This window comes from Lygodium microphyllum, chromosome 17, assembly GCF_053477565.2.
Source record: "Lygodium microphyllum isolate KBCC chromosome 17, Lygodium_microphyllum_v1.1.10, whole genome shotgun sequence".
NCBI lineage: Eukaryota > Viridiplantae > Streptophyta > Polypodiopsida > Schizaeales > Lygodiaceae > Lygodium > Lygodium microphyllum.
The window spans coordinates 26,000,178-26,019,866 of NC_141151.1; the positions used below are offsets into that span (position 1 = coordinate 26,000,178).

The following is a 19,689-nucleotide window of genomic DNA, read 5'->3' on the forward strand; positions in this document are numbered from 1 at the left end:
TCCTCTTCCATTGAATTCTTGATATTACAGGGGGTGTAACAACTATGCAATATGCAATGTTTTGCAAGCACATTAAGACCCATTCACATAGTTGAGCTCTGATATTCCCAACAATAACTTGTTAGTGATCAATGATCTATCTTGCTGTTTTTTCCTCAGGTTATGATACAACTTACATATGTACCCTTGCAACTAGTGGTCTATCTTACTTTTTTTCCTTAGGTCGTCTGATATATATTGAATATTGTGAGCTAGAGTAGTTTTAGATAGTTGAATGATTCACATAGGAAACGTGACTTCATCTAAACCAATCCTAGATGGTAGATATGGTCTAGGGTTGATCAAGGAATAACCATAGAAATAGCTTTCAAACTGTAACATCCAAAAATATATTGCATTAAAAAATTGTAGACATGATTACACACTTTACATTGCCAAATGCAATGTTTCTATTTGCAAATAGGAGATTCTAAACTTTTGATTGTTTGTTTGATAATTTTAATCCTGCAGATTTAGGGAACTAAGCCGAGGTTTTGGAAATGCACTAGCTGTGGGTGATTTTTGTTCCCTCTACTACACAATCTATAAACTCAATGGGTATGTTTTAGTTCTCAACTTGTGGATCAATGCTTCTCTTTCTTTTTTCATTATAGGTAATTGTACTAATTACAAAAAAAGTACAAGATTACAAGATGTAGGGTGGCTCTAGGCCATCATGTATAGACCCTACTAAGTTGCTACAAGGCTCCATGTTGCTGTTCTTCAAATGGATCTCAACATGTGCAATATTTACTTAATCATGTGATTAAAAATTAATCCACATGTTAAGTGAGGTTTCAAAAATACATGTTCTCATGATATCCTCCTTGGATTCCATCTAGTTGGCAGCCCTCTTGGACTGATGGCCCCTCTTTGACCGTTTGATCCTTCTCTCATTTACAAAAGGTGCTCCTCTTCTCCATACTTCCACACCAATTCAATAAGCACTTGCCATTCTCATCTCCCTCTCTTGGATCTTGAATTGATTTATGATTTGTCATTCTCATCTCCCATCCCCTCTTTCCCATACGCTATCAAAGCATTTGTCATTCTCATCTCCCATCTCCTCTCTTACTCATGCTCTTTTAACTTTATCCCAACCCTCGGGCCTCTCCCTCTCTTTCAAGTTTCAAGAGTCAAGACTCAAGCATCTCACTCTCCCTTCCTCCCCTCCCCCCCCTCCCTCCCTTCTCTCTCTCTCTCTCTCTCTCTCTCTCTCTCTCTCTCTCTCTCTCTCTCTCTCTCTCTCTCTCTCTCTCTCTCTCTCTCTCTCTGACGGGATGCTGGCGTGATGACTCTCTCTGACAGGATGCTGGCGTGACGGGATGCTGGTGTGATCTCTCTCTCTCTCTCTCTCTCTCTCTCTCTCTCTCAGGCCACGTCAAGTGGACATGCGTGACGGGATAGGTTGTTTTTGTCCGATAACTCCACGTCAAGTCCAGCTCTACGTTTGGTTGCGATCCCGTTCCGTTGACAGCGCTTGCTAGCCAGCTCCTACCCGTCGGCTCTGCCGTCAGATTCCTCGCTATTCCGTAATCCCTCGTCACCTGTGCCACCTCATCTCTTCGTCGCTTGCTTTATCTGCGCCACCTAACGCCAGCCTTTGCCACCATCCATCAGCTCCCCACCCACCACCTCTGCAACCCTCATTTCCCTGCTGCCATCTCCTAATCACACAATCCCTCCTATTGTAGACAGTAAATCTGCTATGAAATGGCTGTTCCTCATATACACTGAAATGGTTATCCTTTATTCTGAACTCTGAATCGAGCTCCCTCACAGGCCAACATAACAAGACGGAGTTCGCCCCCAAAATGGAGAAGGTTAGATAGAGCAGATGATTACCAATGCCATCAAGAAAGTCAAGGAGTATGACAACGGACTGAGCATAGTGAACAGACAGATGAACGATACGATTAAAAAGTTGGAATTGAATATAGAAGCCCAAGATGGGGAGATTTAATCACTTAGGTAGCTACTGACTGATATTCAACTCAGCCCCAAGCTAGAGGAAGGAGAAATTCAACCTAGCATGACTGAGGAGCTCACCCCATCAAAGAGGAAGTACAACAACTTCAAAAAAAGGAGGAGACGACGAAGGAGGCTGTTTCTTGGACAGAGATGCTCAAGAAAACCCAACAGCAAGTAGAGGAGGCGGAGCAATGGATTCAAATTGCAAAGAAGGGGAAACACCTAGCACACGCACCTACAACAACCATAATCAATGACACATTGGAGGAGGAACAAAAAAGGAAAATGAGAGCACTCCATGTTCGGGTGACGGGTGTGAAGATGCATGAAAAAGTGGATGAGGACACCAAGGTGCTATACACGTTAATGAATATTAAGAAAGACACGTATGTCTCGGCTTGGAGAGTGGGCAAGAAAAGCATAGAAGGGGAGAGCTCAAAAGAGCATGCACTCATTCTCCGCTTCCCCACCATGGAGGCTAGGAGAGACTTCCTAGCTCAATGCCGTACATTGAAGGGGACCAATGTGTTTTTGGGGTGATGATCTCATACCAACCCAACTAGCCCACATGAGGGAGTGTATGCCAAAAATTAAGGCAACCAAGGAGGAGGGCAAACTCGCCTTCTATAGAGGAGGGAGAGTGGTAGTCATGGAGAGGCACCACAAATGATGGTGTGAGACCTATGGGACCGGCCTTGCAGTGGCAGTTTGGAACTGTAATGGAGCCCTCAGATTGGATGTGGAAGCTTTTGAGGAGACATTCAGAGGGAGAGATATAGTGTTCTACTCAGAGACACATCAGGGACCACATACTACACTTCCACGGGTGACAGACTATAGGTGGGAGTTAGCTTGCAGGAAGAAGACATGCACAGACCATAGTAATCGCGGATCGGGAGAAGTGGCAGTGTTATTCAGGGAGGAGCTACATCAGATGATCCAGGTAGTCCGCAGAGATGAGCAAGCCAGATACATGTGGATGAGAGTACGTGGTGAGGAACGCACTTTGTATGTTGCCATATGCTATTTCCCTCCTATGACATCCCGATACGCCCCGCCCAAGGGGCAATCACCATATGTGGCTTTGGATGAGGATATTTGGGAGTTCTCGAAGGAGGGAGAGGTTATCTTACTAGGAGACTTTAATTCCAGGATATCCTTCCATCAGGTGTCTTTCTTTGATGCATTTGAGGAGATGCTACAGGAGTAGGATGTGTCAGAGCTACAGCTGGAGAGGACAGCTCAGGATATGGGGAAGTCATCAAATATGGGAAATACCTTGTGGAGATGGGCACAACACACAGGTTGGCCATTCTCAATGGCATGGCTAGATACCCCCTATTCGACGCCTTCATATGTTATCCTCACCGAAATAGTGCCAGCACAATAGACTATGTTCTTGCCCCACCGATGCTGATATCTCACATCCAGGACCTCTTAGTATCCCCACGCCTTCTCAGAGTTGCAGTGGATCATACCTACCTATCATTCACCATCGACCTCCAATTCATTGATACGCAGATCCATCATGCAGCTCATCGACACGTGAGATATCTCTTTTCCAGAGAGACAAAGGATATCTATGAGGCAGAGATCCTTAGATTGTTACATGATGCAGATCCCGACGCTCCATTACAGGAGATGACTCAGCAGTTCAATGAGGCCCTACACATTGTTGCAGGTGTAGCCTTTCCACATTCACGACCCACACAGAGAGCCTTCACCGGGGTGACACCTCGGAATAGCTGGTATGATGATGAGTGCCGTGAGACTAGAGCACGGCTACAGAGAGAGATAGCACTGGGGTCCAGTACCCACAGACATGCACATATACTCTTTAGACGCCTCACACGGTGGAAGAAGAGAACATTCTTGGCCCAACTGGAGTGAGGCCTATATCAGTTATTCTTTAGCTAGGACTCTAGAGAGCCTTGGAGGCTTTTCAGAGAGCATTGCTTGACCACACCTATTGCATTCACTGTTGTATGGGAGGAGTATGCAACTAGTCTTTATACTGTGGAGGATCAGACACCTCTTCCTGACCCACTTAAGCCTTGTCCAGAGACCACCACTTTCTTTATAGAAAGTAGGGTCCGAGAGGCCAGTGACAGACTTAATAGAGGAAAGGCACAAGATCATGATGGATTAGTAGCCGAGCACTTGATCCATGCTAGAGATTTGGTGGCAGGATTCCTAGCTTGCATGTTTAACAGAGCCATGTGTGAAGGCTTACCAGAAAGCTGGAGCACGAACACTATTGTGCCTATCCTCAAGTTAGGGGACCCTACTCTACCCAGTAACTATCGGACTATCATGGTTGGGCATACATTGGCTAAGTTATATGCTTCCATCATTGAGTACGAGTCAAGCAGGTGGGCAAAGATTTGGGGTCTTAGAGCATAGGGACATACTGGCTTTAGGAGAGGCTTTTTCACATTGGATCACATCCTCACACTCAGAGCGATCATTGAGGAGGGAAGAGCCCATGGCCGACGGACCTACTGCTACTTTGTGGACTTCCGCAAAGCCTTTGACACAATACTGAGAGACAGACTGATAAATAGATTGCATGCCATGGGAGTATTGAAAGAGCTCAGTTGGGGTATTTTGGCACTGTATGAGAGAGTTGCGGGCAGAGTCCGGACACCTGAGGGCCTTTTGGCACCTATTTACTCCACCATTGGGGTGAAGCAGGGATGCCCTCTCTCTCCGACATTATTTGGCATGTACATTGATGGGATTGCTGATTATATTTCACAGGAAGGAGATAGAGGAGCTCCACTAGCTGGCACTTGGATACCTCTCCTATTCTATGCAGATGACATTGTATTGATAGCTGAATCTCGAGAGGGTTTATAGAGACACTTGGATGCATTACACTCCTATACTTTGGACAGTGGGCTTTCAGTGAACCTTGGTAAAACCAAGGTAATGGTATTTAATACTACACCATAGTGGGTCAGGAGATCAGCACCTAAATTTACATATGGATCTGAGGAGCTGAAGTATGTGGATTCTTATACATACTTGGGAGTCTTATTCACAAGGCCCATCTTTTCTAGGTGAGAGGCAACAGACACTAGACTGACTTGTGGATACACAACACAGTGGTTTGAAGAGGATGTGCTCACAGGTGCAATTCCAAGAACCCCACACCAAGCTATGGCTCTTCGATACACTGGTCACATCCACACTACTTTATGGAGTATAGATATGGTGGCCGAGTCTTGACCACCATAGCAGATCAGGGCGCACTTATGATGGATGGAGATTGATGGAGAAACCCCTAGTGTCCATGATATCCAAGATGATCAGATGTAAGGCATGAGTGCCACATGAGATTATCAGAGTCGAGCTAGCAGGTACACCGATTGTGATAGAGGCCCTCACTCGATCAGTCGCATACATACATAGCCTATGGGACTTACCCAAACACAGATATGCACGGTTGGCCCTTGAGTCCTCGAGGCAGCTTGCCAGAGAGGGTGATACTTCATGTTGGTATGCATAGATGTCGGCCTGGTTTGAGTTGCATGGCTTTAGCATGCACAAGTTACCCCCCTTCTAGTACTCCCTTTATGCACCATCTCTTGATTTGAGCAGGTTAGAGATTTGCAAGATCACCAAGATGGATCTTACCCAGTTGGATATTAGGCGGACATGGTTGATGCCAGCGCAGGAGCTAGGGACAAAGATGGCTTTCTACCATAAGTATTTCCTTCATAATACAGATGATGGATTTATTGTTTGCTTGAGATACATGGACACCCACCTTTCCCATGGGATTAGATGTACTATTGGCGAGTTGCGCACCTCCTCACATTAGCTAGAGATTGAAACTAGTAAATATAGATTCATCCCACTAGAGGAGCGCATATGCCAGTTATGCCAATTAGAGCCAGAGACAGAGGAGCATTATATCTGCCGCCGCTGCCCAGCGTATTATGAAGTTCGTGGTCGTTTCTACTGTCTCTTTAGAGATAGATTTGGACCACTATCTAGAGTCATGGATTTCATCGATCAATGATGTCTTGGCCTCTTTCTTCTTGAGATACGACGGCGTCGTGACATGTGCCTCAGGAGTACAGTTGCTCCAGGACACCGAGGCCCTTCATAGAGGCAGCTCAAAGACTTCTTTGCAAAGGAGACTTAGAAGACTTTAATACAGTTACTGCCACAGTCCACACGAGAGCCTCTCTCATCGCCACAGTCCACACATAGATAAGGAGTATTGAATGATCGAGCCGTTCAACTTAGCCGATCCAAACCTCCTAGGCCTCGACACAGACACCGACGACACCTTCATAGGTGGATATAGGGGATTATTGCTCGGGCTAGAGCTAGGCCCTTCATACCCACATGAGATTGTACCATTTGGAGCTCATTGTTACTAGATAGAGCTGTATGTTTTACACATAGCCATAGTTAGTTTCCTTTCTTATTTTTGCTTTGTGCTACATATTTTGCCCAGACAGTTGTACCATCATATACATGATTATAACTGATGGTCTCATAGGTCATTTTGACCTTTTGTAGACGTTAATACATATCATTTCATTTTATCATTTCTCTCACACACACTCCCTCGGGCCTCTCCATCTGTCATTGGCACCATGAGTCGTGAGAATCATGAGGCCTTCAATTTTCACGCGATCCATGTGGAGAGGAACACAAAGAAGTCCAACTCCCACCATTGGACATGCAAGTATTGTGGAAAGCGCTATGCAAGTGGTGCAACCTGACTTCTCCAACATCTTTCCAAGACGGGGGGCAAGTTGCTCCATGTAAGGAGATCCCTCAAAACATTGTAGATGAGATTCTCGCCAAGATGAGAGGGGGTTTTACAAGAGGAGGAAGTGGCTTATTGGCACAAACTCCTATGCCTACTAATAAGGAAGCATCGAATGTGAGCGTATCTTCAACTGATGTAGGAGAGTTCTCTATCGTTGGGGGTGGGGGACTCCACATCCGCATCAGGCTTTGGTAAAAGATAGAGTGGAGGGTCATGGGGCACCTAATAGACAATCCTTTCTCTCTCAAGCTCTCGGTCATGTGCGTGGATTTGTTGCCTTTCTTAGAGAAAGGCAACGACTTGCGGACATTGAAATTGCATGCACGGTGATTGAGTGAAATCTTGCATTCAATGTCCTAAAGCAAGAGCAGCGGAAGAAGATGGTAAAAGCCATTGGCAATGTGGGTCCTTGTGAAGGATGGATCGGTGTCATATACAACAATATGAGGACAAAAAAGATTGATGAAGAGAAGGAGAGGATTGATAGAGTCATTGATCCTATTTGAGCTGCATGGATAAAATATGGTTGCTCCATTCTCACTGACGGATAGTGTAATTGTAAGAAAGGGGGCATAATCAACATACTCATCTCATGTCCACTCGGCATTTACTTTTTTGCGGGCCGTAGATATCGACAAGAGGGGGAGGAAAACAATGAATGCATTTATCTACTGCCACATTTGGCGAGCTATCATTGAGGTATACATTGGCTTTTAAGTTTATTTCACTTTCTTTCATTATGATAATTGATTTATGTATAACTATCTATCTCCCTATTCTAATTTCTTTCTAATATCTATCTCGATTCTCTCTTTTCTCCTGGGCCCCAATCCCCATCTCTCTTCATTCTTGAATCTTAAAAGTTGAAACTTGAAAGGTTCAACTCTCTTTTTCTCTCTTTAACATCCATGTATTATTAATATACTTGTAATTTGTAAATTGTGGTTGTAGGTGGGATCCTCATGTTACCGACAATGCATGGAATTGTCGGTGCATGGGCCGTTTACTTGAGGTCGAGTTTCCCACGATTGTGTGGACTTCATGTGCAAGTCATTGTTTGGACTTGCTCATGGAGGACATTGGAAAGCTTAAGTGGGTGAAAAGGGTGGTCCGCAAAGCTACATCTGCTATCACCTTCTTCACGGTAAAGGTAAAGGTGCTTGCGATGTATCGTGAGCATAGCACATTGGAGTTGAAGAAACCTTCTTAAGCTCGGTTTGGTTACATGTGGTTATTGTTAGAGTGTCTTATGAGGTGCGGTCTGTTGCCTTGCGCCAAGCACTGGTGTCCACTCTATGGAATGAGTGGGACGAGCATGAGACAGAGGAGGCCAAAGCCATGCAACGCTTGTACCTTAATGAGTAGTTTTAGCAGAAAGTTCATATTGTTGTCATTGTTGTGACTCCCTTTTATAGGGTGTTATGTATGAGTATTTGTGAGGGGTCCACCATGGGTCTTCTCATTCACTTCTTTAGAGTGGCATGGTGGAGGCATGTGCTTATACAGTGATCAAAGAAACAACGTACATATGTTTTAAGAGATAATAGAGAGGAGATAGGCATGGATGCATAAGCCTATCCATGGTTTTGCCGCATTGGTACATCCGGTCTACAAGTCGCTGACGGTCATGGATGATAGAGAGCTCCGTTAGGACGAGCTTGCTTATTTGACTCGTATGGTCCTTGTGGATAACCACAATGCAGTGTTGGAGGAGCTAGGATACTATGCAAATCAGAGAAGGCATGTGGCTTTTGCTTCTTCCACTTGTTGGAGGAGAGAGTCACTTGTGAAGCCTTTATTTTGGTGGCAAAACTTTGGATACGCATTGGAGACCCTTTAGCTCTTAGCCATGAGGGTCCTTGCTTAGGATTGCTCTTCAGGTATATGTGAGAGAAATTGGAGTGCTTATTCTCTTATTCCCACAAAGATTCGCAATCGGCTTAGCACACAATAGGTAGAGAGGCTAGTCTATCGTCGCACTAACTTATGCATGATGAGGGCTATGATGAGCATGGGTAGTCCGAAGCATGCAAAGTTTAAACACTTAACCATAAAGTTTAAAATTTGTTGTTTTAAACGTTGAATTTTGAAGTTTATACTTTACAATTTAGACTTTAGCGTTTACAATCTATATGCATTATGTAGGTGAATGTTGATACATTCAAGTTGACGGGTGACACTCTTCCGAGTGTACATTAGGAGATGGACAAGGAGGAGATGATTTTTGCAGAGCTCTATAGAGAGCTTATAGTAGTAGATACTTGTGACACTTGTAGTCAGCATGCTCGTAGGCGAGGAGTTCGAGTAGTGGGTAGTAGGGGCATGGTCATTCGGTGGCCTCCAACATTGAGGAGGGGGGGTTTGAGTGGCTTGCAAGCATGTGTAAGATGGGGCTCTAGTAGCTCACATCTTATGTCTCATGATGACATCCCCCCCTTGCCTACACAGCCATCACCTAGGGAGCCATCGTTTGATGAGGATGGTAACCTCATCAGTGAGGATGAGTATGAGTGTGTCTCATCATCCGATACCGAGGAGTCATCTTCAGACTCTTGATGAGTACTCAGATGGTTTTGGTGATGATGATGATGATGGTAGCAATGCCTAATCATAGATTCATAGGTCTCTCTCTTTTTTGTATCTACTGTCATTGTATCCACATGCATTGTGCCACTATGATATACTACATTGTAGTTGTAGCGCATGTTTTGTGAGGCCCATGTGACCGCAATGGTTACCCTCATGTATTCATCTTATTTTATAATGAAATGGCTATTTTCACTTTGAATATGTATTCTATCATTTAATGATTTATGGTTTTTTAAAAAATCATGTTAATTTTTTTTTCGTACTAATATTGTACCGTACCTTATAAAATCATAAGGTATCATTTAGTACTGTATTTTATCGTACCGTACCATATCGTATCTGACAACTGTGGCAAAGGTGAATATTGAACCTTGAACTCCCTTGTCTCTAGGACGAGGGCAGAGAGTATGAGGTGGAGAGAGTACCGTACTTTGACGGATTCCCAAGCGCAGTAGGCAACCTCCGAAAGTGTAGAGCAGCAGCAAATGCAGATTAGAAGAGTCTAGATCCATGGCGAACAAGACTGGACAGCTCAAAAGAGTGGCAATAGGCTGAAATGTTTGGAATTGGCAGGCGACAGCTGGTGTTAAGAAGACTGCTAGGGTTTGCACTGAGGACACATAGAGTGTACGATCACGACAGAAATACAAAGAGACAGACACAGACACAGAGGGCAGAACTCAAACCCTAAACGCAAAACTCAAAACTCAAAACTCAAACACAAAAACTCAAACACAAACAGAAGAATGGAGAGAGAGAACACAACTCTGAAGTGAATGAATGCTGTAAATGAATGTAAGAGTGTACAATGTGCTCAAGGGCAGAGCAATGTCGGAGTGTGACGTTCACCGAAGATGGATCCCAAGTCTGTGACCACAAGTCGGACTGTAGGAGTGCTGAATAGTGAATGGCAGCAGGCTGGTCACCAAAACGCAGTAGTCTGGAGGCTGGAAACTGGTAAACGCAGCAATGTACCGTCGATCGGGGGCCAGAAATTGTGCACAATTTGCTGTAAACAGCAGGCTGAAACAGTGTTTGAGAGTATCAGGGCCTGCAATGCTGAAAACGCAGGCTGGCTAACCCTGGAGATGATGGACAATAGGCTGAACAGCAGTTTGGGGCAGTTTGGAGCAGCCAGCAGCTGAGAGTTGTCGCCTACAGCAATGGACAGGCTGAAGATGATGTGGTTGCAGTCGATGATGGCTGGACAGCAGATGGAGGCGGGCTGCAGGCTGGAAACTGGGTGCCAACAATAGCAGAGGGTGTGTGACCTGCAAAATAAGGATGATGGCTGAATGGGGGCAGTCTGTCTATTTATAGATGTGGAAAGGCGCCCCAAAAATTAGGGTTTTCGCTAAGCTTTCTTGAACCGCTCCCCAATTTAGGGTTTTCACTAAGCTCTCTTGAATTGCTCTTCGTTTTAGGGTTTTACTCTAAAAGAGCATTTTTAGTGTGTTTTGGGGCTGTTTAAGAGGCTAATCAGCAAGTAATGCATAGCTCAACAGTTGGCAGCTGCAAAATGTGGCAGTATGCTGCCCCTGTTAGTGATGATGTCAGTATGAATGCAGCAAACATAGGCAGAGAACCACCTTGCAGCAGCAAATGCAAAGTGCAACAGCTCCTCTGGCAGATGGCAATGGCTGAAAACTGCTGCCAGCAGACTGTAGACTGTTGCCAGGCAGCACATGCAGGGTTTGGAGGGCTGAGGACTGATCAGCAGCTGATGGAGAAGGCTGGTCACCGCCACGAACTGAGGTACCTGGCATGGAGGGTTGTAGATAATAGTGGAGAAGTTGGTGCCAATAGATAGAGGACCTAAAAATACAAGATTGGGCCAGTATGTCTATTTATAGAAGTGTGGATCCTCCCAAATTAGGGTTTGGCTTATGGGACCCAGACACTTTCAAGAAGACACACTGTTTAGTGAAACTTTGGGTTAGTTTGAGATTTGGGGCTGTAATTTAGAGCTAATAAGTTTATAATGCATTTTTAAGCTCAACACCAGGGACTATTGCTCTTGCCGGAGGTGGGCCATTGTGGCCTGTAGCATCCACTAAATTTCTCAATAAATCCAATGTGTAGGATTTGCAAAGGGTCAACTAAACACTGTAAGCTTGCTGTCCACAGGGTATAATAGCAAAGAACCTTCCAAATACTAAACTAAACAAGCTCTAATCAATCCAAAAGCCTTTCACTAGCATCAATACATCATCTAGGCATAACAAACTTGCCCCATAAGCATTAATAGAGCATTAAACTAGTCAAATACTTGCTGTCCAGATAGTATATAGTAGGTCTGTCCTGAATAATAGTGAACAACAAGTCTGTCTTGAACATAATGAATAGCAATTCTGTCCACAACACAATATAGAGATATAACACACCATTGCATAGAGGACACACTTTTGGGGGAGGTTTTCTTTGTAGATAGCTTCTATAGTGGGTGATTGGTTTGCCTTTCTTGAGCTACCAACTCAGTCATCAAGAGAGATGCTTCATGGTGTTAGAGGGGCTAGAGGCATAATGGAGAGCATTAGGGAGGTGGTATCCTCGGAGTGGAGGACTGATACAAGAACTTGCCAGTCATGGATTGTGCTCTTTACTAGAGGATACATTCTTTGTACAATCCTATGGCGTGCTCCCAATAAGTGTGCGAGCTGCTTGGGAGTACCTTCCCTACCTATTGGGCCTGGGTGAGGGTGAGCTTGTGCTCTTGTAGAAGTAAGATATCGATCCGTCCGGCAAGAGCAAGCTGTAGCTCTTGTCAAACAATCAATTTCCTGGAACCATGTGCCCCATTGTAGTGGAGGCTATTCACATTCCAAGATGCAAGGTGTAAGCTCATAGGGAAACCTGTGACTGCCCGAATAGGCATCTGTTCGGTGTGGAGGCTACTGATGACGAGGAGGAGCTATGAGGCATGCAGGTGTGCTTTGCCGCTGGTCTGGATGGCGAGCTCCATTCCCCCATGGTGGCCCTTAGCCGGACCATAGGGATGATAGAAGTTCCAAGTGGTACTATCAATGCATCTATCAGCCATGCGGAGAGTCGAGACTCTGTGCATTGGTAGAAATGGGCCGCCTGTGCCAGGGGCCACTCAATTACATCCCTTGGAGCCCTCCATTGTGGAGGGGCTCAAAAGATGATGCTCAGGTGAGGGACCTCGGCACCAGCCCACTATTTAATGTCCATCATGCAACCATGCCACTGCTGTGCAAACAATGCTAGTCCTTCTTCTCCCATCCACTGGGAGGTGTGGTCCGCCACCTGACTATTCATTCTTCCTCTATTTGTGTCATCGTCCACTCCCCTGAGTGAGAGGACTGAAGAAAAAAAGTGTAGTTTGGTCCATCCGGTGGTGCTAGAAGATGGACCTTGTCCCTCCTTGACTTACGAACCACGAAGATCCCCACCTCTACAGGTAGTGGGAACTCTCCGCGCTTCGCAACTCTCAAGTAGAACCATGGGCCACTGTGGAAGAACTCCTGTGGCAAAAAGTCTGCGTGTCTCGGGAACTTGTGATGGGCGGTAGGGGTGGATGAGCTGGTGGCTGTATGGGAGGGGGAGGACTGCTGGTGCGAAGAGGATGTAGGCGTGTGTGGCTCATCACCTCTTGTGGGAGGAGGGGGGGTGGGTCTGGGGGGGATCGCTTGGACCAAGTGCGGATCAGGGGGAATGCTCGGTACGGGAGGTGGTGGGGGGGAGGGTGGTCGAGGGATGGTGGGATGGACGGAAGTACATGGTGAGTGTGGGGGGGGGGGGGGGGTTTGTGGTCCTGGAAGTTGGAGGCTGCGGGCTAGGGTCAGTGGGGGGGGGGGGGGGCATGGGACATGGAGGGCGGTGGGTGTGGGGCTGTGGGGACTCAGGAGAGGTAGTCTGTGGCGCGGATAGTGGATGTGGGGGGGTTGCAGTCCTGTCGGGTGGGGCGGGTAGGGGGGCTGTGGAGTGCTCTGCCGAGGGGGCAATACACGTCCTCCTACTCCCCGTTGTCGAGGCTGGGTCCGAGATACTGGCTGCACCCTCCCCCCCACCGTCTCCCTCTCTGTCGTCTCTAGACCCGTGTAAAGCCATCTGCGTCCACCTGCGGGCCTATCGGCGGAGCCACCTTGGCTCCGAAACGCATGCAACCTGCTGCTTGATGCCCAAAGTCGTGCTGCCCCGTCACAATGACCTGTTGCCTAAAGAGTGGCCGCCCGCCTCGATCTTTAGGAATTGTGGGATATTCTTGACCTCTTTTCACTGCCACCTATACCTTTGGGACTCTTGCCACTGTCACCATTGCATCCGCGAAGGACGTGGGAAGGATAGTGCTGAAGAGCCGACCAAAGTCTTCCACCAATTGGCGATACTCTATTGCCAAGCCGGGGAAAAGAAGGGTGAGCGGGTGCCAGAGAAACCTGTTGTGGAGTGCAAACGCCTCCACAACAGGGACCATGTATATGACCCCCTTCGTGGACGCATAAGGTGGACACGAGTAACTCACGAGCTGCGTCTGCTGAACTAAGTTGGATCATGAAGATCCCTTGGCCCATTAGGACCGCCTCCACGATCTGTGCTGTGGCGATGCGCAGCGTGGAGTGAAGCCAGCCCCGAAGCTGGGCCCTGGCTAGGGAATGTCCGGCTAAGAGCTGCTCCTCAGAGAGGACGATGCATAAGGTGTTTGACTGGGGGGCACTTGCTGAGTGTACCGGCGTCTGACCAGAGGTTTCCATTGCGCGTCCCTTCTATGAGGACTACCAATCACGTTGCGGTGCTACCTGAGGGGGGGAAGTTGCTGCAGATTGAGGGAGCAACTTGGAGGGTGGGGGATCAATGGCAAGGGGGGAGACCGCTTCTGTTTTGACACACTGCGGATGGATTCGGGGTTGTGGACAGAGGCAGCACGCCGGCGGGGGGGGGGGGGGGGGCAGCGGGCTATTGGGGCAGGGAGGACTGTCTCTTCCAGGGCGGCCGGGCGTTGGGGGGGGGGGGGGGGGGGCAGCGAACTGTTGCCAGGAACAGGTGGGGCGGGCGCTGCAGGGTAGGAGCAGGCGATGGGCGGGCTGGCGGTGGCTAGGCGCAGGTGGGTGGGCGAGGGGGAGCAGGCGATGGCGACGGGCAGGAACAGGCGGGCGGGTGTGTTTCTGATTGGATAGCCCATAGTGTGTGCAGGCTACAGTTTCCTAGCTTGTTTTCTCACTTACACAAGGTACATATTTCTTATGATGAAAGAGTAAAGGAGTTGGCTGATGCCTGGAAAGAGAAGGGTAACTGTCATCAATCTGCAGCACGATTGACAGTAATGTTGTCTGCAATTACATGTGTTAGGTGAGAGGGCTTGGTGAGACGGGGGGCCAGTTGCAGGATCATCCAAGATCTTGTTGTGACCGCCTTGCCATCCTCGAGCTACAAAGAGACTCATTGCAGAGCCTTAGGGATGCCATGACAAGGTTTGCTGCAGCTGTTTTGCTTCGTGACAGGTCTAACCAGGAGGTTCTCTACCCATCCAGCCTTGGCATGTTGAGGTTGGAAGAAGGCAAGCTGAAACCTGTGTCCATGATGAAAAAGAGGATATCAGAGGCCATAGAGCAGTTTGATGCTGGGAGTGAAGAGGCTGGTGGGCTGTGGGTAGGCGCTTAGGTAGACGGTCACAAAAGATCTCTTTGTCTAGATGGCCAAGAGAAGAGATCATGCGTGGGGAATTGGAGACCATGGCCAGGAGGCATCCTTGAGCACATCCAACAGGTACTATGGCCCGAGAAGATGAGATTATCAGTAGGACTGAAGAGTGCCATTCACATTTGATAGTGATTGCATGGTATCTGCAGAATCTTGACACCATGCAGAGACGCTCCTCATGATCAACACCTAAAGGAATCTTCAGCCTCTAGCTTCTTTTGCCTTCTTCAAGATCAGATTTCTTTTCCTCTTCCCTATTTAAAGAAAACTCTGTTTTATGAATTGCAATGAGCTGCAAGGAGGACCAAGATGGTTAAGCTTTAGTTCCAACTGTTGGCATAAATGGGATTGGGCATTGTGAAAATAGGTTTACTGCTTGTGCCGCATGTCACAGAGGGTAATGGCAAGTGTCCTTCAACGTATCATATTTTACGCATCCACTTTAGAATGTTCCATAAAGGTTTTCACCACTTACAAACAAAGGAGATCACATTAGCAAGGTTACTCACACAAGAACCACTTTATTTGGTACTAGGTAACTAAACCTTTTAGAGGTAGTTCCGATAAACACACCAGACAACTTTTACATTGATTTTCCTTCAAACAGTAGATTTGTAAGTACGCTTTCCCCACTTCTACTTTACTTCTTCCACTTTGGGCTCGTGAAGAAAGCCATGCCAATGTATTGGTTGAGAACTGTTAATCAAAGACGAATTTTCCCTCACCTGCTTTCTAATTTGCAAATAACCAGCTGCTTCGTTCCAAATTAGATATAGGCATGTGAGCATGTGTGCATTCATACGCTTTTGCATGATGTGTGAATGAATGATACTTTCTTCATTCCTACTTGATTGCAACTAAGCTCATTCCTATGGGATTTGATATGGGTTTGATGAAAATTTATTCTTTCAGGGGGTGGGGGACATTGCCCATCTGTCAATTTGTCTGGTCTCTTTTATGTGCCTATGGATGTAGTCATTTGTGATAACTTCTATGGTTTTTTCGCTATCATTCCTACTCCAAGTGTCAAGTTGATCTCATAATCTACACATACTCAAGGAATACCTCAATTGATTCCTCAAAAAAGATATTTGCATATTCACTTAGCCATGAAGACTCTAGCTCATCCTCAGTGTGTTTTAACTTTTACTCTATTGAGTTTGATTACATAAATAGGGAGTCCTTCTCTCATTCCTTTTAGGATCCATCTTGCTTTACTAGGTGATTTTTGAAAGTGAATCATCCTTCTCCATAGTGTATGTTTTCCTAATCAGTCCATTCCTAACAGACATCATAAACTCCTAGTGGTATATCCCTAAAATTGGTTTTATTGGTTTCCCTACGTAGTTGAAACTAGGTATTGTCACTCCTTGAGTGGATAATGTTTCCCTTCCATTTTCTAATTCTACCAAAAGTTTCCTAGCTAACTTTGCATTTAACTTCAACCTTTTCATGCAATAAGAAGAAATAAATGAATGGATATCTTTGCAATCAATTAAGTCAGCTTTAAGCATGTGTACTATCAATTTCCTTGAACTATTAGTCACAGAAACAAGCCATATCTTAACTCTTAAGCATGCTACGTTGTGCCAGTTTGCTTACAATAGCTGAGAGAGACGGTGGAGAAGACCCTACCTGTGCCTCTGTATTCCCCAACCAGAACTGATAAAGGTGATTGTGAAGAGGGCCCATTAACATCTGGCCTCGAAGGATGGGCAGAAGTGGAAGTGGACCAACTCATCTAAGGGTAGAGAGTAAAAGAGTCACGTATGACCTTGTCCAATTGCTCCTGTTGAGCCCCAAACAATGCTGGTAAGTGGTCGACCTACTATTGGTAAACATGATAAGGCAAAGAATCAAGAGTGAGAACTCAGAAGAGGCTGCTCCACATGGTGTGGAACTTTTGGAGTGGCTGGTCCACGTAAATGTCAGACTCCAAGCAAAAAGAATTCAGTTCAGAAAGAACAGTCTCAATGTCCTGTTCTGCCGACTATGAAGTCAGCTGCAGTTGGGCTGAGGGCGTCTGAGTGAATCAAGCTATAGAAACTGGTCGAGAACTAACTGAAGAGGGTCTGTAAACAGGGGGCATGCACCGGGGGCGGGTTTGGATGATGTGTGGGGGGGGGGCATTACTGAGAGGAATGCAGCCCATCAGGGTGTGCCTGGTGTACATGTGGATGATGAGAGGCTGGAACTGAGATGAAAGTGTGGATCTGTTGAAGGAGAAGAGCAAAACACAGGTTCTGGAGCCTACTTGAGAAACGGGTCAGTGGGGGAAATTTGAAGAATGATTCGCAAACGGAGGGGCTGTTGTCATGTACAGAAAATGTGGCACTGCTGAGTGCCCTGTTTAAGATGACATGAAAACTGGCTAACATTCATTTATATCTTTGTGTTATCAATTTCATTTCACTACTTGGTATGTGGCAGAATGATGATGGTAACCCTTTGACAATCTAGTTTCAAGTTTGACTCATAAATCAAGCACTTAAAACTTCCATCTTTTGTGCTTTTTGAGACTTCCTATTCATGCATTTGTTGTGACCTTAAGGTACTAAGAGCATTCGTTATATCTTTGTGCCATCAACCTAATCTCATTACTTTGTATGTAGCAGGTTATATCTTGATTCATTGGGTTACGGAAAAGAAGGAAAGAATGATGTTGGTGATACTTTTACTTTTCAATACGGGATGGGATTGGTGAGTTATATGCGAGTTTTTAAGCAAGAAAGAAAAAATAACTGCTGTTGCTAATTTTGTAAAGCATGGTCTTCAAAGAAATTGTGGCTGACTACATTGTGGCAATATGTAGGGCAGCTATTGACAAAATCTCCTTAGATACACCTAAGATTCCCTTTTTCTAGTGCTTGGCTGCAGTGGGTGTCTTTTGGCATGTGGTCACCTGCCCCTCAATTGTCTTAAATTCCACCATCAAACTGAGACCCAAAGATATTACATGTGGTATGGTTCTTGCAGAAAGCCCTTAAGATCATGTCCTTTTGAGTGGATGGATAGATGACAACCACGGTCCACTGGAGCACAATTGTGTGGTCCAATTACCTCAAGCTTGGTATACGATTATGTGAGCACCAAGTTCCTATCTGACACTTTTCTGGTGGAATTGGTAGCCCAAGTTAGATTTTCTTGAATTTATAGGAGGGGATTATTGGTTTCAATTTTGAATTCATGGGACTAGCAGTTTGGCGGTAAGAGAGATTTTGGCACCAGCCATATCTTTAGCTCATTCTCACTTTTGTTTCCTCTCTTGACTGATCTTACCTAGTTTAGGATTAGGGTATTGATGTAACTAGTAGGTCAACTCTGTATTGCCTTTTGAACAGTTGTTTGATGATCTTCTTTATAGTTTTTATCTATCACTGCTTGAATTTTAAGGTGTTACTTACCTTATTATCTGACATAGGTACCAAAAGCCATTGATCTGGGCATGGAAGGGATGCAAGCAGGGGGTAAGCGGCGGATTTTAGTGAGACCAGAACTAGGATGGGTCTCTCCGATGCTGCTACCTCTTCCAACATCCAATGCAGCTGAACGAAGACTAAACAACAACAAGAAACAACCTCTTTTGTTTGAAGTGGAGCTTGCAAAGATCAGGAAACCAACATGAAGCTGAACTTACCACAACCAATCAACAGGAATATGCTCTCCTTGCTTATAGATCCATTGTATTAATTAAGATAATGTGACTCATTGCGATCAGGGGAACATTAAGCAACATAGGCCATTTTATGCATACTAAAGGCCAATCTTTTCTTGGTTTTTTTCCAGAGAAAAGAATGATTCTATTGATAAATCCCCTCTGTGCGAACTACTGCAATGAGTATTGGTTGCAATGCTTGGGAAGCATGCCCAAATAAGTCCACCTCTAAATGAGCATTTAGTCTGGAGGTTGCTACCATGCTTCGATTTTCAATGGCCTTTGACATGTTTGTTTGGAAATTATTTAAAATGGTATATGTCTGTCTTAGGTAAGTTTGCCCGATAATATAAGCAGCCAAAATATATCAAGCTAGATTGCTTGGACTGGATTAATATGTGTAGCTGGTCTTGTTTGGTTTGAATTGGGAACTTCCAATATTCTTGCAATCAATATGCAAACTTCAATGCTTAAACTAAGCCAGACCTTAGCATGCTCATGAGCATGCACGCACACATGTAGGTACACGGACATGCACATGCACACATGTGCTCACACAATGTGTTTGTGTATGTGTTGAACTATATTCACACAGAGAAGGTGAACATAACAAATGGCAAAAACATGAAAAAGAAGGGCATTGATTGTGTTTAATATCATAGAGTGTATAGGAGTTCTAAGTCAAACTATAAAGATCTTACAAAAGGAATAGGGGTCGATAGCAAAATCACGAAAGATCACAAGATTGTGAGATTTTCATTTTTCTCCCTTTGTTTAATTTTTGAGAAGATATCAATTTCCAACTATGTAAATGTATTGAAAAAGAAAAACTAAACACATATTTGGGGCATTATCTCCTATGTGTTACTAATTTTTATCATTGATGAAATGAAGAGAAATTTATCAACAAAATTAATATTTACAATTAAGTCTAAGATAATAATACCATGTGTTATATCAAACTTGGGGATGTTACTTATATATG

At 45.3% G+C, this 19,689-nt stretch overlaps 1 protein-coding gene and 1 pseudogene across 6 annotated transcripts in view; both read left to right on the forward strand.

Moving 5' to 3' along the window:
* LOC148021710 (peptidyl-prolyl cis-trans isomerase FKBP16-1, chloroplastic-like) overlaps window positions 1-19,191 on the forward strand; it is a 48,210-nt gene extending 29,019 nt beyond the window's left edge. The window contains exons 3-6 of one of the 6 annotated variants that reach the window (XR_015694382.1): window positions 511-597; window positions 17,665-17,749; window positions 18,026-18,131; window positions 18,471-18,610. Coding sequence is in view for 4 of the 6 variants with exons in the window: in XM_087697217.1 (XP_087553343.1) it covers window positions 511-597; window positions 17,665-17,749; window positions 18,471-18,674 (376 nt within the window). In the remaining 2 variants the exon portion in view is untranslated. The other 5 variants (XR_015694383.1, XM_087697219.1, XM_087697220.1 and 2 more) reach the window with 5 other exon arrangements.
* Window positions 2,051-3,900, forward strand: LOC148021712 (uncharacterized; annotated as a pseudogene).
* Window positions 19,192-19,689: the final 498 nt, after the last annotated feature.